This window comes from Lissotriton vulgaris, chromosome 8, assembly GCF_964263255.1.
Source record: "Lissotriton vulgaris chromosome 8, aLisVul1.2, whole genome shotgun sequence".
Taxonomy (NCBI): domain Eukaryota; kingdom Metazoa; phylum Chordata; class Amphibia; order Caudata; family Salamandridae; genus Lissotriton; species Lissotriton vulgaris.
The window spans coordinates 1,508,902,316-1,508,916,863 of NC_141696.1; the positions used below are offsets into that span (position 1 = coordinate 1,508,902,316).

At 47.0% G+C, this 14,548-nt stretch overlaps 1 protein-coding gene across 5 annotated transcripts in view; it reads right to left on the bottom strand.

The window, feature by feature from the left end:
* The window catches only part of STXBP5L (syntaxin binding protein 5L), a 1,891,501-nt gene that overhangs the window by 1,126,518 nt on the left and 750,435 nt on the right, over positions 1-14,548 (bottom strand). For all 5 annotated transcript variants that reach the window (XM_086935625.1, XM_086935622.1, XM_086935624.1 and 2 more), the window contains exon 5: positions 3,725-3,859. In XM_086935625.1, the coding sequence (XP_086791751.1) occupies positions 3,725-3,859 (135 nt within the window). The remainder of the gene's footprint in view (positions 1-3,724; positions 3,860-14,548) is intronic.

Sequence of the window (14,548 nt, forward strand, 5' to 3'; positions counted from 1 at the left end):
TCACTTTTTTCTATGGGAGCTTGGAGTATGACCATAAAGCATCTTGAATACATGCTCCTATGCAGAAATGGGGGAAGGGGTGTAAAACCCTGCACCCTGTGGCAGGCACCCCAACAGTACAAAATTTTACAAGGGGGTACCCTAAGTACCCCCTCGCCCACCAAAGGTAGTTTGCTGAAGCAAGGAGGACCTGGGAGGGGCCTCCAAATTAGCTTTCCGACAGCCTTTCTGTGTCGGAAAGGCTGTGGGAAACTGAAATCGTAATCCCAACGGTGGAAACGCCACCCATAGGGGATTATAGTGTAGTTTCGACTGGCTGGGCAGAGAGCCAGTTGAAATCACGTTGAAATGACCGGCCGGTTTATGTTTCGACCGCCGACATTATAATTGGGGGGTCCGACCACAAACTGACTGTGTCGGTCGCAAAGCCTCCGTCCACGGTTGGAATGCTTCAGACTAGTGGTCGGAGGCTTTCTGACTAACATCGCATTCGACCCCTCAGTCTTGCTTGCACACACAAACACACACACATACACACACACACACAGTGAAAAGCTGACAAGATATAAGTGATATACCTCATTGATCTTTCATCCAAATCACCATAAAATCGACTTTTTCTAAGGAGTCAGGGATTTGTTTAGATCTGTTGTATGGAACTTGTAAAAGCCCCAACGCTTACATTACAGAAACAGGCTTGAATGTGTGGTTATTGATAATCGTTGCTGAGGGTTCTGGAGCTTGACAAAGCCTCCAAGGATCAGCTTACAGAAGCAGTCTAAATGCGTGGTTCTTGATCCTGTTAAGTGACGGATCTGGAGTCCTGAGAAGCCTTTGAGGATCAGTTTACATAAGCAGATCTAAAAGTGGGGTTATTGATAATCTTTTGTGTGGGATCCAGAGACAGAAGAAGAATTCAAGTATCATGTCACAGAAGCAATCTGAATGTGTGGGTCTTGATCATGTCTGGTAAGGGACCTGGAGTCTGGGAAGACGTTGAGGATCACGGCACAGAAGCATGTCTGAATGTGTGGTTCTTGATCTTGTCTGGTGAGGGATCTAGACTACGGAGAAGCCTTTGAGGATCAGCTTACAGAAGGAGATCTAAATGTGTAGTTATTGATCATCTTTTGTGAGGGATCTAGAGTCAGAAGAAGATTTAAACTATCATATCCCAGAAGCAGTCTGAATGTGTGGTTCTTGCTCATGTTTGGTGAGGGACCTGGAGTCTGGAGAAGACGCTGAGGATCACGGCACAGAAGCATGTCTGAATGTGTGGTTATTGGTAACTTTGATGATGGGAACACATTCTGCTTTGGTTGCATTCAGTTTCAGGGCAGGGCAGGGAAGGACATCCAGATTTGAGTGAGAAACACAATGTTTCCTGCCAATGACACTGTGGATGTCAGCTGAGCACTGACAGAAAACATATCAGGTTTACTCACTGCTTTCCTCTTGCTCTGTTTTGGACTAAATTGTGATCCCAGCACGATTTTCTCATGAAAACGTTCCTGCTTCAAAGGAGATTTGGCTTTCAATTGTGTTTTAAAAATGAATGTTAATTGGAGCAAGAACAAGGCACCAAAATTGTAGTCTGGAATCGAACCATGTTAGGCAAACTAACTTTAACAGCCGGAACATGTAGTAATGGCTACTGCTCCCAGGAGTGGTTCATAAGGGGTGGACCCAGAGCAATCCTTCCAATAACAAGACCATTTCCAAATCCATAATATTATCTTTTTCAATACTGTTTAAGTTCAAGTACCCTGCCTGGTTCTAGCAAGCTCATTTTATTCTTAGATGTGTCACTACATTTGCTTTTCTCCATATTTGGGCAATAATTTTACCATAAAAATATACAAATTTCAGGCTTTCATGACAGAAGGAAATATGGAAGAGATTGTTACATGTTGAAACTAAGTGCTTCTAGGTTTGTAAAACAATCTTTGAAAACAATATTAATAGGTGCATCCAATAATATACTCCTGATATCATAGTCATTCAACCAGACATTTTAGCAATGCAAACTTGTCAAGACACAGATTTCACCCGAGTGCCATAATCAGATTTGGTCACAAATACATCTCCCGCCAAGAAAAAGCAATCAATACATTTGAGACTGGTACAATATCACTTGGATAGTCATCTGCATAAGCAATGAGTTTAAACACAACTTTGCCATGGTTTTTTTTTGTCTTCTCTATAGTATTGGTCTAAGGTCAAAATAGCTTGAGTGACAATACAGAATGATGATCTGGCCCACCTGGTAACCATGAGCAAGGTAATGTGGTGACACATACAATGTTGTGAACATGTTTGTAGCTCTTGATTCCTAATCAAGGATTCATAGTAGAGATGACATGATCACCAAATCACAAGTGTTTGTCTTTCTTGATGGTAGCCCTAGGACTCCATAGGCCCAGTGGTCATCACTGGGCTTCAGGCGCAAATATCAAAGTCCCTCGCCTACACATTAGTTCCCCAGTTATGGGATGCACTCCAGATTTATAACATCAGAATAATTTACAGTGGCAGGCACACACATTTTTACCTTTAAAATCGAAATTATTTTAGCAAATCCTAGTCAGTCCTTTCCCATTTGAAAAATATATCTGAGAATAAGAAAGCTATTAAAAGCACTTTAGAACTGCAGCATCCAGAGCAATCAATGACTGGTCATTTACATTTCTGCCTAGGGTGCCAGGAGCCTACTTCAGCTTATAGAGTCTGGCAACAAAAACTGATTGCCTGTCCGTTGTTCTTTCATTACATAGAGAGCCAACCTCAGGTGAGGGGAGAAAGGAAGTATTGGTTCTGATCTGAAAGTGGATACTTTATCGCAGGTAGGGGCCCCTTGCTTCTCCAGCCAGATATTTTGCACAGGATAATATTCTTCGAATAGATTTCACAACAGTGATTTAACCTTTCAGGATGTGGCTATTTAAAGCTTCTGTACAAACAGATTTCTGAGGGATCCCTGCTCCACTTGAGCATCAGCCTTTGCATTGGATCGTTGGAGATAAGTGGCACAAAAACTGTGACCAGACTTCCAAGTAGTATCTCAACATACTTAGGTCAAGAGGGATACCGTTTCAACTCGGTGAGCTCCTGAGCATCGGGGAAGAACCCTGGTAGCGTCTGGTAGCACAACGTTATGTATTCGATGATCCACCAGATATAATTTGTTTTATGACCTCCTCTCCTAAATTATTGACTGTATTAGAGACCAATAAGTTCATAGAACACCCGGGCCCTGGTTCTCACGAGGTAATACAAGATATCTCTCTTTACTTCCAATGTCTTATGTTCCTGTTCCATCAAACTGGAAAATCTCAGATCCAGCAGCAGGTCAACTGATAGATTGACAGCAAGATGTGACACAACATTTGATGACTCTTTTAGTAAAAAAATTAAGATGTGTTCTCACTGCTTCCTTTTCTCAATGAAAATCCATAAATTGTTCATCCCAGAAGTTGGAGTTCTTCACTCTTAGATTTCACATTTTAGAGGTGGAAGGTGAAAAAAGGATTTGGTAAAAATACTGACATTTTAAGTTACACATTTTTGAGTTTTCGAGGTATAGCCTGGCAACTTGGAATTATCGTGAGTTTGGAATCTGGGCAATAACTCTGGCTGGAGAATACAAATGTGTATCATTTTAGAGAACAGAGAACCACAACAAAGAGTCTGATACATTTCTTGCAAATCAAGAATGGGAACTTACAGTTCTATTGCCTTGTTCCACATGATGACATATCCTGAGAGAATAAAGGACTCGATATTTACAATGTGCGTGTTTCCTCTCTCCGTTCCAACGTACAGCCATTTACTCTGGAAGGGAAGGTGGCAGGAAGTGATGCTGCAAGAGAAAAAAGAAGGATGCTTTTCAACAACCTGTGGCACAGAGATAGGTCACCATCAGTTTTCAACTGATGCAGCTCTTTAGTGAGGGATAAGTTCTACACCTCGCATAGGGCCCCACCACCGCAACTTTTGAGTATAACTACAGTATACCTAACTATTCTCCATTCAAATCCATTGCATGCAAGTTATTGCCATGAATATTCATTTTGAGAATCAGTGGTGTCCATTAATTTGCCAATGCCTTCTCCACCACACTAAGAGAATATACAGCGTTGGGGGCGAGGGGGTTTGATAAAGGGTGCAAGCAATGAAAAACACAGTGGCAAAGAGAAGTTGGGGGATGGAGATCACCCAGGTTTAACAAAAAAAAAGATCTGAGCTAGCTGGGAGCAAGGGAGCCAGGGAAAAAAACTAGCTTGGTGGAGGCCTCTCATAAAAACACCCATGCAGGCTGAGGCAGGGTTGTGAGCAACCCATTGGAGGCCATTCTTGTCTCTATGCCAGGCCCTGACCTGCCTCCACAGTAAGGTGCTCTGCACTACACAGAAGAGTGACACAAAGTCTCAAAAAAAAAGAAGGAATGGGGCAGGAGAGGGAGGGTTGGAGTAAATGAGGAAGGCAAGCAAGCAGGGAGCACACCACAAGAAGGTCTCATAGTGTGTGGGATGGTGACCTTCCCTCGGTGAACATTGCTAGGACCAGGAATCATGATTGCTCAACCTGGACGAGGTCTATCCCTCCTTTAGCTCTTTCATTCGCAATCCCATCTTAATCAGACGCTACTGAAGAACCGCAGCGGTGATCGCTATAGTTTGGCCCATCAGAGCGCTTGAGTCTGATGGGTCTGCATGAAGACGGTGCAGTCAAGCAGAGAATTGACGCTCACTCATCGCTGCATTTATCTCCGCATTACAGGCACTGAAGGCGGCGGGGCGTTGTTCTGCAAGGATCTCCAGAGGGCATCGCCAGTGGCAACATACAACCATTTCGATAACGATGATGAATGAACCGGGCAATTTGGTTGACAATATTTATATTAGAATGAAGGCTAAGAATAGAACCTTCACGGGGGATTTGAAGGGCCTACAACATTAACCTAATCACTTGAATCCTTCACAGCTGAGAGACAGGCAGCAGTTTAAATTTCACTCAGGAGGATGGTCTTCAGGGACAAGACGGGATCTGGGAAGGGAACGGGGAAGAGATTCTACATTTGCAACAGGGAAGTGAACATCTATTAATAAGCCGTCTTCACTTTACAGCAACACATTATCTGAGCATATCCTCACATTTAGGTGGGTACAATTTTCAGATTATCATAATTAGGTGGTAATACAAGGTGGCAAGACTTGCATTTGAAGGTTATTATTTTACAAGTGAGCAGTCATCATCATCATCACCAATATTGTTTATTCGACAGTCAGACACAATCATGAAAGCATGCGTACAAAGACCAAATAAACAGTGTACACATAACAGTTATAAATTCATACATTTGCATTAAAATACAGCTGATTTAAGAAGGATGTATGCCAGAACCATGTATTGAATTACCACGCATGCCTTTACACCGCGTCCATTACCACACAAATGCCTTACCACACATGCCTATACCACTCTAATCTTTACCACACATATGGCTTTACCAGGCATGCCTTTACAACGTATAGCATTTATGCTAACTCATTGTAAACACATGTGTGGTAAAGGCATGTGTGGTAATGGATGCCTGGTCAAGATATGGTTCTGACCGCATGGTAAATGATGTTTCCCTTTTAGGAAAGCACCCCACATCAATTGATAACAATTACAAGAAGCAACAAGCATTGGCATAGCCAGTCGGTCTCACTTTTGGGACCTTATAAGTATTAAGTTATGCAGCACAATATCCTTGGTGCAACAACATCAACTGTTGCATAGCTAAACACTTATAAGGTTCCAAAGGCGAGACCTATTGGCTATGCCAATGCTTGTTTTAAAAGAATCCCTGACCCACCCACCACGTAACAATGCTGGCTTCTCGTGGGACGGAGGGCAGTGCAATTGCTTTAAGATAAAGCAACTAATCTGCATGTATCTCGGCGGCTGGTCGTAAAGCGGGGAGAGAATGTTTTTAAAAGAAAAGCACAGTGTCTATTATTGGTGCTGGGCTTAAGTGTGGAAAATGGGGCGTGTTGGTAAGTGGGAGGGTGGCAACGACGGTGAATAAAATATAACAAAAGCGCGTGGTGGGGCAGGTTTAGTAAGCGGGAGGGTTGTAATAGCTTCTGGAGCGGCTGCAAACAAGGAAACAGAAGAACGTTCCATAACACTGTTTTTGGACTGTAGTGTTTGAAAGTGCTAACTTTCCAGAGCAATGGAAGCTCCGCATCGTGAGACGTGTGATCCTTGTTGCGAACAGCCTGTTTTTTAGGTTTTGACTGGCGATGCGTACTTGTACGCATGCGCCAAAAAACCTTTTGATGTGTGTGTGTGTGGGATCGTCTACGCCCCCTCCTCCCATTGGCTAGCTCCATAAATGGAGGCTAGCCATTGGGAGTGGGCTCCGTCCGCCAATCTCGGACCAGATTCGGGGGCGTTCCCAAGAATTTTTGGCTTTTGGCTACGTCAGCCGAAAGCCTCTTCTCGGGAACGCCCCCGAATCTGCTCCGGCATTGAAGGCACCCGGGAGAAGTCCAGGTGAGTGCTTGCTTTTTTTTGTGCTTTTTTTTTTTGCCCGTTCCCACCCCCTCTCCCGCTCTCCATGTCACCGGACCCGTTCCCGCCCCCCTACCGCTGCCTCGCTCTCCGTGTCTCTCCGGCCCCGTTCCCGCCCCCCTACCGCTGCCTCGGCTCCCGTTCCGCCCCCCCTACTGCTGCCTCGCTCTCTATGTCTCCCCGGCCCCGTTCCCGCCCCCCTACCGCTATTTCAGGGCTAGGGAGCAGGTAAGGTCCCGAAGGGGTTTTGCTTATACGAGTTGGTATTTTATGTAGCTCTTTCCATTACTATTGTATTGTATAGTTTATTTTGATATTGTACGGTCAATGTGTGGCACGGTTGGTGGGAGGTAATATGCTGTGATATGGTATGTGTGGCGTGGTTGGTGAGAAGTGGTATGTATGCTGTGTGTGCATTTATTCTTCCGCGTCTACCATGTTGCGTCTGTTGCTCCACTGGTAGACTGTGGCCACCAGCTTCCCTCAGAGAGCCTCTTTGTTGGATAGTTTGCAAGATTTAGTCTCTGGGCTTGCTCCCTTCCGCTCTGCATTTACAGGCCTCTACTTCATAGCTGCCGACTGGCCCTGGTCATAGGAAACACATTCCGTTAGTGCTAGTTTTTAGTTAACAGGCGTTGCATTCTGGGACTTGTAGTTTTGCTTTCACCACTACTTCTGTTGGTTCAAACCACCAGCATGCAAAGTGCTATTTTGGATCAAAACCAGGGACTCGCTGAAGATACCATTCGATACACGGCCACTTGGCACACATGCCATCCTAACAACCTTTCACCTGATGCAAATATTGTATTTATATGGCCACTGCAGCCCTTGATCACTTTAGACTACTATGGTTCGACCTTAAAAAAGAATGCCTAGAAATAATGACGATTAAGGTACGCTTTTAGTGAAATTGGCCACTGCTCGTTTGACCTGAAATGGACCCAGTAACTAATTTTGCATTGGGAGACTGGCGGCGGGGTCACAGAGACTCCAATTCCCAAACGAGAAAGGTGAGGTCACGCGCTGGTGGTAAGGTCCCAATAGTTCATTTTTACATGGCTTGTACTTTTTAGAGGTGTAGAATTGAATATGCAAATTACGTTCAAGTGTTCCATAAACTGGTGTTTTTTTAAAATGTTCTTGAAAGGTAATTTCATCATTAACGCTTTGTGCCTCTTGCACGGGTGATGGCTTTGACACTATATAACCCAGGTGCACCTAAGAAATGTAAATCTGTTTTAGGTACCCCGTGGCGGATGCCCTAATTAACATGGCTCCCATATTTAACCCATTTCCGTATCTAATGCCATCAGCACCTTATGGCTTGGGCGCCTCCAGAATCGGGCACAAATGCTGGCTTAAATTGCCCATCCAGTATGCAGGCCCCTTGGGGAGGAGGCCTGTGGTGCACCGCCAGCTCTGAAGAGAGCCTCGCATAATCACCCCATTGAGACGACAAAAGCCCTCCTTGGCATCGAGGCTCAGACCTGGGGGGTGGCCCCCGCCTGAGCCGTCTCCAGCTGACGCGCAGCACGGCCTCCGAGGGGACAGGGCTGCACACATCAGCAACGGAGAGCTCCGGCTCAAATTAAGCACTGTAAAGGGGCGTGTCCTGGCAGATGGACCCAGCGGGGGGCGGATTCTGAGTCTTAGTCTATTCTATTCTATTCTATTAAAATTATTTATACAGCGCACTATCACCATCGGTTTCTTGGCGCTCTTGATAAAGATTGCGGTGATCCAGGAAGGGGATTAGTCATATGCCGCTTGAAAGAGCAGAGTTTTTAGGAGAGTACGAAAGTTATCGTACTTTGGACAGAGACGAAGAGAGAGGGGTAAGGCGTTCCAGGTGGCGGGAGCCAGGACAGAGAAGCTCAGGCCACCGTGCCTTTTTCTTTTAAATCTGGGGACCTCAAGGAGATTCAAAGATGCTGAGCGAAGAACTCTGGCAGGAGTATGACGGGACAAGGCTGATGAGATGAACCTAGGAGCTGCGTCCTCGAGGGCCCTAAAGGTGGTACATGCCAGTTTGAAGATGCAGCGTTTTGACACAGGGAGCCAATGCAGACTACGGAGTAGGGGGGTGACGTGCTGGTGTTTGGGCTGGCAGAAAATCAAGCGGGCAGCTTGATTCTGCACCAACTGAAGTCGATGGAGGTGACATGCAGGAATTCCTGCGTACAAGATGTTGGCGTAGTCAAGCCTGGAGGTGATGAGCGCAATGACAACCTGGGTCAGGGCTTCTTTGTTAAGAAACCTGCTGATCTTGCGAATTCGCCTGAGGTGGAAGAAGCAGGCAGAAGTTACCGCGTTGATGTGAGGTCTCATTGATAGATCTTGGGAGATGATCACCCCCAGGCTTTTGACGGAGCTCACAGGAGTGGGTGCCGTCCCCAGAGATGTAGGCCAGAAGGAAGCATTCCATGGGTGATTGGGGCCACCCACCAAGACGAGCTCGGTCTTGGTGGGGTTTAACTTTAAGTGGCTGTGATACATCCACTCTGCTATGGTTAGCATGGTGGACTGGAAATAGGTGCGGGAAGAGGGGAGGGAATCGACAGGGAAAATTAGCTGCAAATCATCGGCATAATTATAAATTGTGACCGGGGAGTTGCGGAGGGTGGCTAACAGTGGTTGGAGATATAAATTAAAAAGAAGAGGGGATAGTGCCGAACCTTGTGGGACACCACAGTGAAGGGGAGTGTAGGGTGCGGAAAAAGTGGAGAGGTGGACGGACTGTGAGCGCTGGTGGAGGAAGGATTTGAGCCAGTCAAGGGCCACTCCTTGGATGCCGGCATTAGAGACACGGTCGATCAAGATGGTGTGATCGACCGTGTCGAATGCCGCTGAGAGATCCAATAGGACAAGGGCTTGAAAGATGTTTTTGTCAGCTCCTTTCCTGAGTGTGTCCATGACTGCCACTATGACCGCCTCGGTGGAATGGAGGGGTCTAAATCCAGCTTGTTGAGGATCTAAAAACGATGATTGCTCTATGAAAGAGCTCAAACAGCGGGTCACGTAAGTTTCCAGAATCTTGCCTAAGTAGGGGAGGAGGGAAATGGGTCTGTAATTGCTGAGTATTGTAGGGTCTGCATTGGGTTTCTTCAGAATTGGTAAAACGGCAGCTTGCTTGAAGGAGGATGGGACCACTCCGGTAGCAAGAGAGTTGTTGAGTAATGCTAGCGGGGGGCCCGGGCAAGCAAGAAGGGCTCCTTTAAGAACCTGCGGGGGGGCAGCAATCGTTAGGGGATCCTGAACTGACTTTATGAAGAAGTGATGAAAACTCTTGTAGAGAGATCGGTGGGAATTTAGTCAAGGTGCTAGTATTTGGGGGAGGCAGAGGAGGAGGCGTAGGAGATGCAGGGGTAGGGATATTATGTTTTATAGTTGTTATTTTTTCTATGAAATAAGAATTGAGTGAGTCGCATAGAGTTTGTGTCGGCTGAGGTTGGGGGGTGACTCGGTCTGGAAGGGAGAGCTCGTTTACAATTGAAAAGATGTCTTTCGTTTTATTATTCGAATTCAGAATTTTTTGTGAAAAGTAGGCCGTCTTGGCTTCCAAAATAGATTTTTTATAGGTTTTTAGGGACTCAGTGTATATGAGTTTAAGTTGAGGGTCGTAGTGGCGACGACAACGGCGCTCTGTTTGCCGCAGGGCGAGTTTGTCTGCTTTAAGTTGGTCCGTGTACCAACGTTGATCATCATGGGGGCGCATTGTTTTGATTGTTTTCAGGGGGGCAGCTTTATCGCTAGCCAGGCGTAACCATTCATCGAATTTCTCAGCCTGATTCTCTACTGAGGATAGCGGCGATGGTGCCGAGGATGCCAGTGAGGCGTGGAAGTCAGGAAGATTAGCCCTTTTCCAGTTGCGAGCCAACTTGTTCTTAGTGCGAATGGAAAGACACGAGGTATGAAGATGAAGGTGAAAGGAGATGAAATGGTGGTCGGACCAGGACCATGGAAAGACTGAGGGAGGTGAGATGTCGAGGTTGGATGTCCAGACTTGGTCTAGAGTATGACCTTTCAGATGGGTGGGGGAGTGAATATGTTGGGAAAGGTTCATGCCTTTGAGAAGTTCAGTGAATTCCACTGATAAATGGCTTTCATGGACATCCGCTGGCCAGTAGTTGAAATCACCGATTACGATGATATTAGCGTGGTTGATAGTCAGTTGAGCGATAGCGTCGCTGAAGAGTTTGGGGAAGAGAGGCATAGGATCAGGGGGTCTATAGACGATAACACAGGCAAAAGATGATTTAGGGGAGGTGAATTGAAGCGCCAGGTGTTCTGTTTTTGGAATGGGGGCCATTGTGATCTCCGAGAAGGTGTGTATAGAGCGAATGATAGCCGCCACTCCGCCACCGGTCTTTCCAGCAGGCCGGTTGGCGTGCATGATATAATATCCCGTAGGGACTGCAGCAAGAATATCGGGGGCAGAATCTTCTGTAATCCATGTTTCTGCTAAGAGAAGGATATCGACAGAGCTTTGATGCAGTAGTTGAAAGATTTCAAGCTGATGTCGAATGAGGGAACGGGTGTTAAGGTAATAGATCAATAGGGAGGTGGTGATCTGAGGTGCAGGGGGGGTTGGGTCGTGAAGGTCGACCGTTGGCGGGAGGTCAGAAGGGACGAGAATGCCACATGTCCGGGCCGCATTAGCGGCACGGGCGGGAATGGGGCCCGCATGATTGAGACTCTTTAGGTCGGCAGGGGTATAAGAAATCAAATCGGCGTTACGACGGGGCCCTGGGCCTGGTCGGCCGCGGACGGGCGCAGACGGGCTTGACTTGTGCGCGACTTTGGCGCGAAGTCGGCGCTCCCGCTGCGCTCGTCCGCTGCGCGTCCTCCATGCCGCCATTAAATACTGAAGGGGAGGGAGCTCTAGACCGCTAACCTGCAAGGATTCAGTGCAGGGCGGAAGTGATGACACTGCCAGGAAGTGCGGCGCCTCGACCTGACCCTCCGCGCAAACGGCACAAGCCGGGGCGGAACGGTGCCACGAGGGGGATAAGAGGCAGGTGAGAGTGCCTTACAGTGTCTCAGAAGCAATGTGCAATGTGAGAAAATAAATTGTTAACGTGCTATTAAAATCAGCAGAAGTTACAACAGAGGAAATCACATTACAGTTTTAAAAGTGGTAAAACCAGTGTGCTGGTAAATCAGCAGCGCTTTTTAAGAATTTACGAATTTACAGCAGGAGCACAGCACAGCCTACAAGCGCAGCCTAGATCGCCGCGTTTTATTTATGGGACATAAAATCACCCAAATGTTCACACTAGCTGCGCGCGGAGACAATGCAGGCCTCGGAGAACTTGAAAGCAGCCTCCCCGGGGAGGGGTGGAAGTGATTTAGACCTCAGAGACCCTCTTATCCCACCTGAGCGCTGTCAGGGGTCGCTCTTAATCGGTGACAGTTGGGCTGGGGTGACTTTCAGATGCTACAGTCAAGCAAGTAAACATCATGCAAATTCTATATGATGTACAAAAGGGCATAATGTTCCCCCACAGAGTGGAATGGCTGCCGTTCACCTGTGACAGACATGTGGTTGGGGGCCTATCAGCGTCACCTTTGATTAAAGTTGTGACTCACAATACGAGCACACATCGGAGGATGCCATAGTCTTTCCCCCCTTTGCAAACCAGACCCCCTTAAAAATAATCGTAATGTAAGATGAGGCAATTAACACCCACCCCCTTGACAACCAGGAAATGCACAACCAGCCCTTTCCAGGCACCCGGAAAGGGCTCCGACTCCTGTCCTTACCACTTTCGGAGAAGGACTTGTTTACAACTTCATTTCATGACACCAGAGCAACATGCTTCCAACCCCAGTGCAATCTGGGAGTTGTAGTCTTAGTCAACATCAATGGCAGGCATCAACACACCCGGACAATTATAAGCGATAGAAACCGCAGGGACCAATAAGCAAACAAGAACATGGGCCTCCTGGCCCCAGCTGGGTAATACAGTACAGTCAGAGTAGGGATGCAGAAGGCACCATCGACCCCTGGGCTCTGGTGCTACTGCACCTGCTATGGCACATGTAGCTATGCCCCTTCAAGTATGGTGTTCGGCTGACATAGACAAGGCGGCTCTACTGCGAGAGGCATCTGCACTACCGAGCACTCCAGGCCAGCCTTCTGACTGACACCAGCTGTTAACTGTACAAGTAGGAATAGTGTGTGTGTCACCCTCTTCTTATTGTACCCGAGGTTTGTGATTTATGGTTTACATTTTGTGGTTGTAGCTCCGGATTTCACCCAGTGCTCTGAAAATGGTTCCCACGCCTTCCCTGCACCCATAAATTGCCTTAATTTCATTAAAAAAATGAAAAATGTTATTGATTTATTGTACATCCAAACAGAACATGAAGCGTGTAGAGAAACAAGGGGTGTCAGTTATATGCCCCAGACCATCGCCGGTCGCCCAGCAACAAGGAGATTTGTTAAGGCACAGTTATATCAACTTTCGAGCAGGCTTATTAGCAATCCAAGACGATCCTGGGCCTTTATTCGTAATCGATGAAACAATGCACACCCCATGTGCTTCCCACCCCTATAGTCCGGGCAAGACCCTGGGTAAGGCCTTCACAACAAACTTTTTGGAAGCAAGTATGGTCACAAGTCCACCTGATATGATACTACATTTCCTTTTTCTGTTACTCATATCTTCTTGGGTAGTCTCTCTTCTATCTGGGACGGGGTTTCACTCAATGTAAAGATTATCGATTTCATCTGATTGGCGAAGTAAACTTGTTCGGAGAGTCTGAAGTAGAGAGTGGAGCCGGACACATGGTGCTGCTTCCCAGACGCGTAGGCCCCTTGTTACCCCTTCAGTCCGCCGAGTGCGGCAGTACGCCTAGTCTGCTGTGCAGAGAGTCTGGGGGAGACCAGTATTTCAGGGCTAGGGAGCAGGTAAGGTCCCGAAGGGGTTTTGCTTATACGAGTTAAACTGACGTGTGTGGGGATGGGGGGGGGGGGAGAGGGGGTGTCGCTTTCACAAGTTTAACTGAGGATCAGCACCGTCCCACACCCGAGCTGCGCCCAAAAGTAAATCTGTGGGGAGAGTACTGGACTATAAGCATAGAGCGACCATCCCCCCCTACCCCGTCAATTTAACTGGAACAGCACCCAGGCCAAGTCCCTCAAGGTCTGGACTGCACCCCTTTACCACCACCATCGGGGTTAACAATTTCCGCATCTTGAAAAGCGTGAATGGCTAGTAACACCCCTCCCCCTATAGAGTAAGGCCCAGGGCTAATTATCTTCCTTCGGTGGGGGAACAAGACTACCTCTCCCCCCGCTTGATTTGGACACAAAACCTCGAAGCCTTTCTGAGCCACATACTGTACTCCGGTTAGCCCAATCCTACATTTGAGCAGCCCTGCTCTGCATAATCTTAGAAGCAACACATTTGACTCCCTTTCTTTGCTCCTGTTTACAATTGCTCCCCCGCAACCCTCATCGATCTCCAGTGATCCGGACCCTTAGGGCACCTATCACCTGCATATCAATAAGTGGCCTTAACATTAGCCCCAGGTTTATAGGTGAGACCCCATGTTACCCTTGAAATAAAACGAATCGGGTGTACCCCAAAACTGGCGGTGATGTATAGAGGTGTTTTGAGCGGAGACGGATTGGGAACATTATTGTTACGCTCTCAGTAACTTTGAGCATTTGGGTTTGCCTTTGGACATTCTGATCTTGGGGCTGCCCTGTGAATGGGGGCCATAAAATGGGCGTGGTAGATTTGCGGACCACGGTGCATTGGCTAATCTGTGAAGTGTTAATTAAGCCGGTACACTGGAAGCATGCAGTGAGTGCATCATCATATATAGGTATAACTGAGGGAACAGTATTTATGTACAGATAGCATATCTTCACCCTTTCGGTTATGTCTGCAGCAGATCAGAGACATAATTTCTCTGCTGAATATATGCCTTTACTTTGGTGCGTCCAAGTCTTCCATGGTCGTGTGTGTGTTTT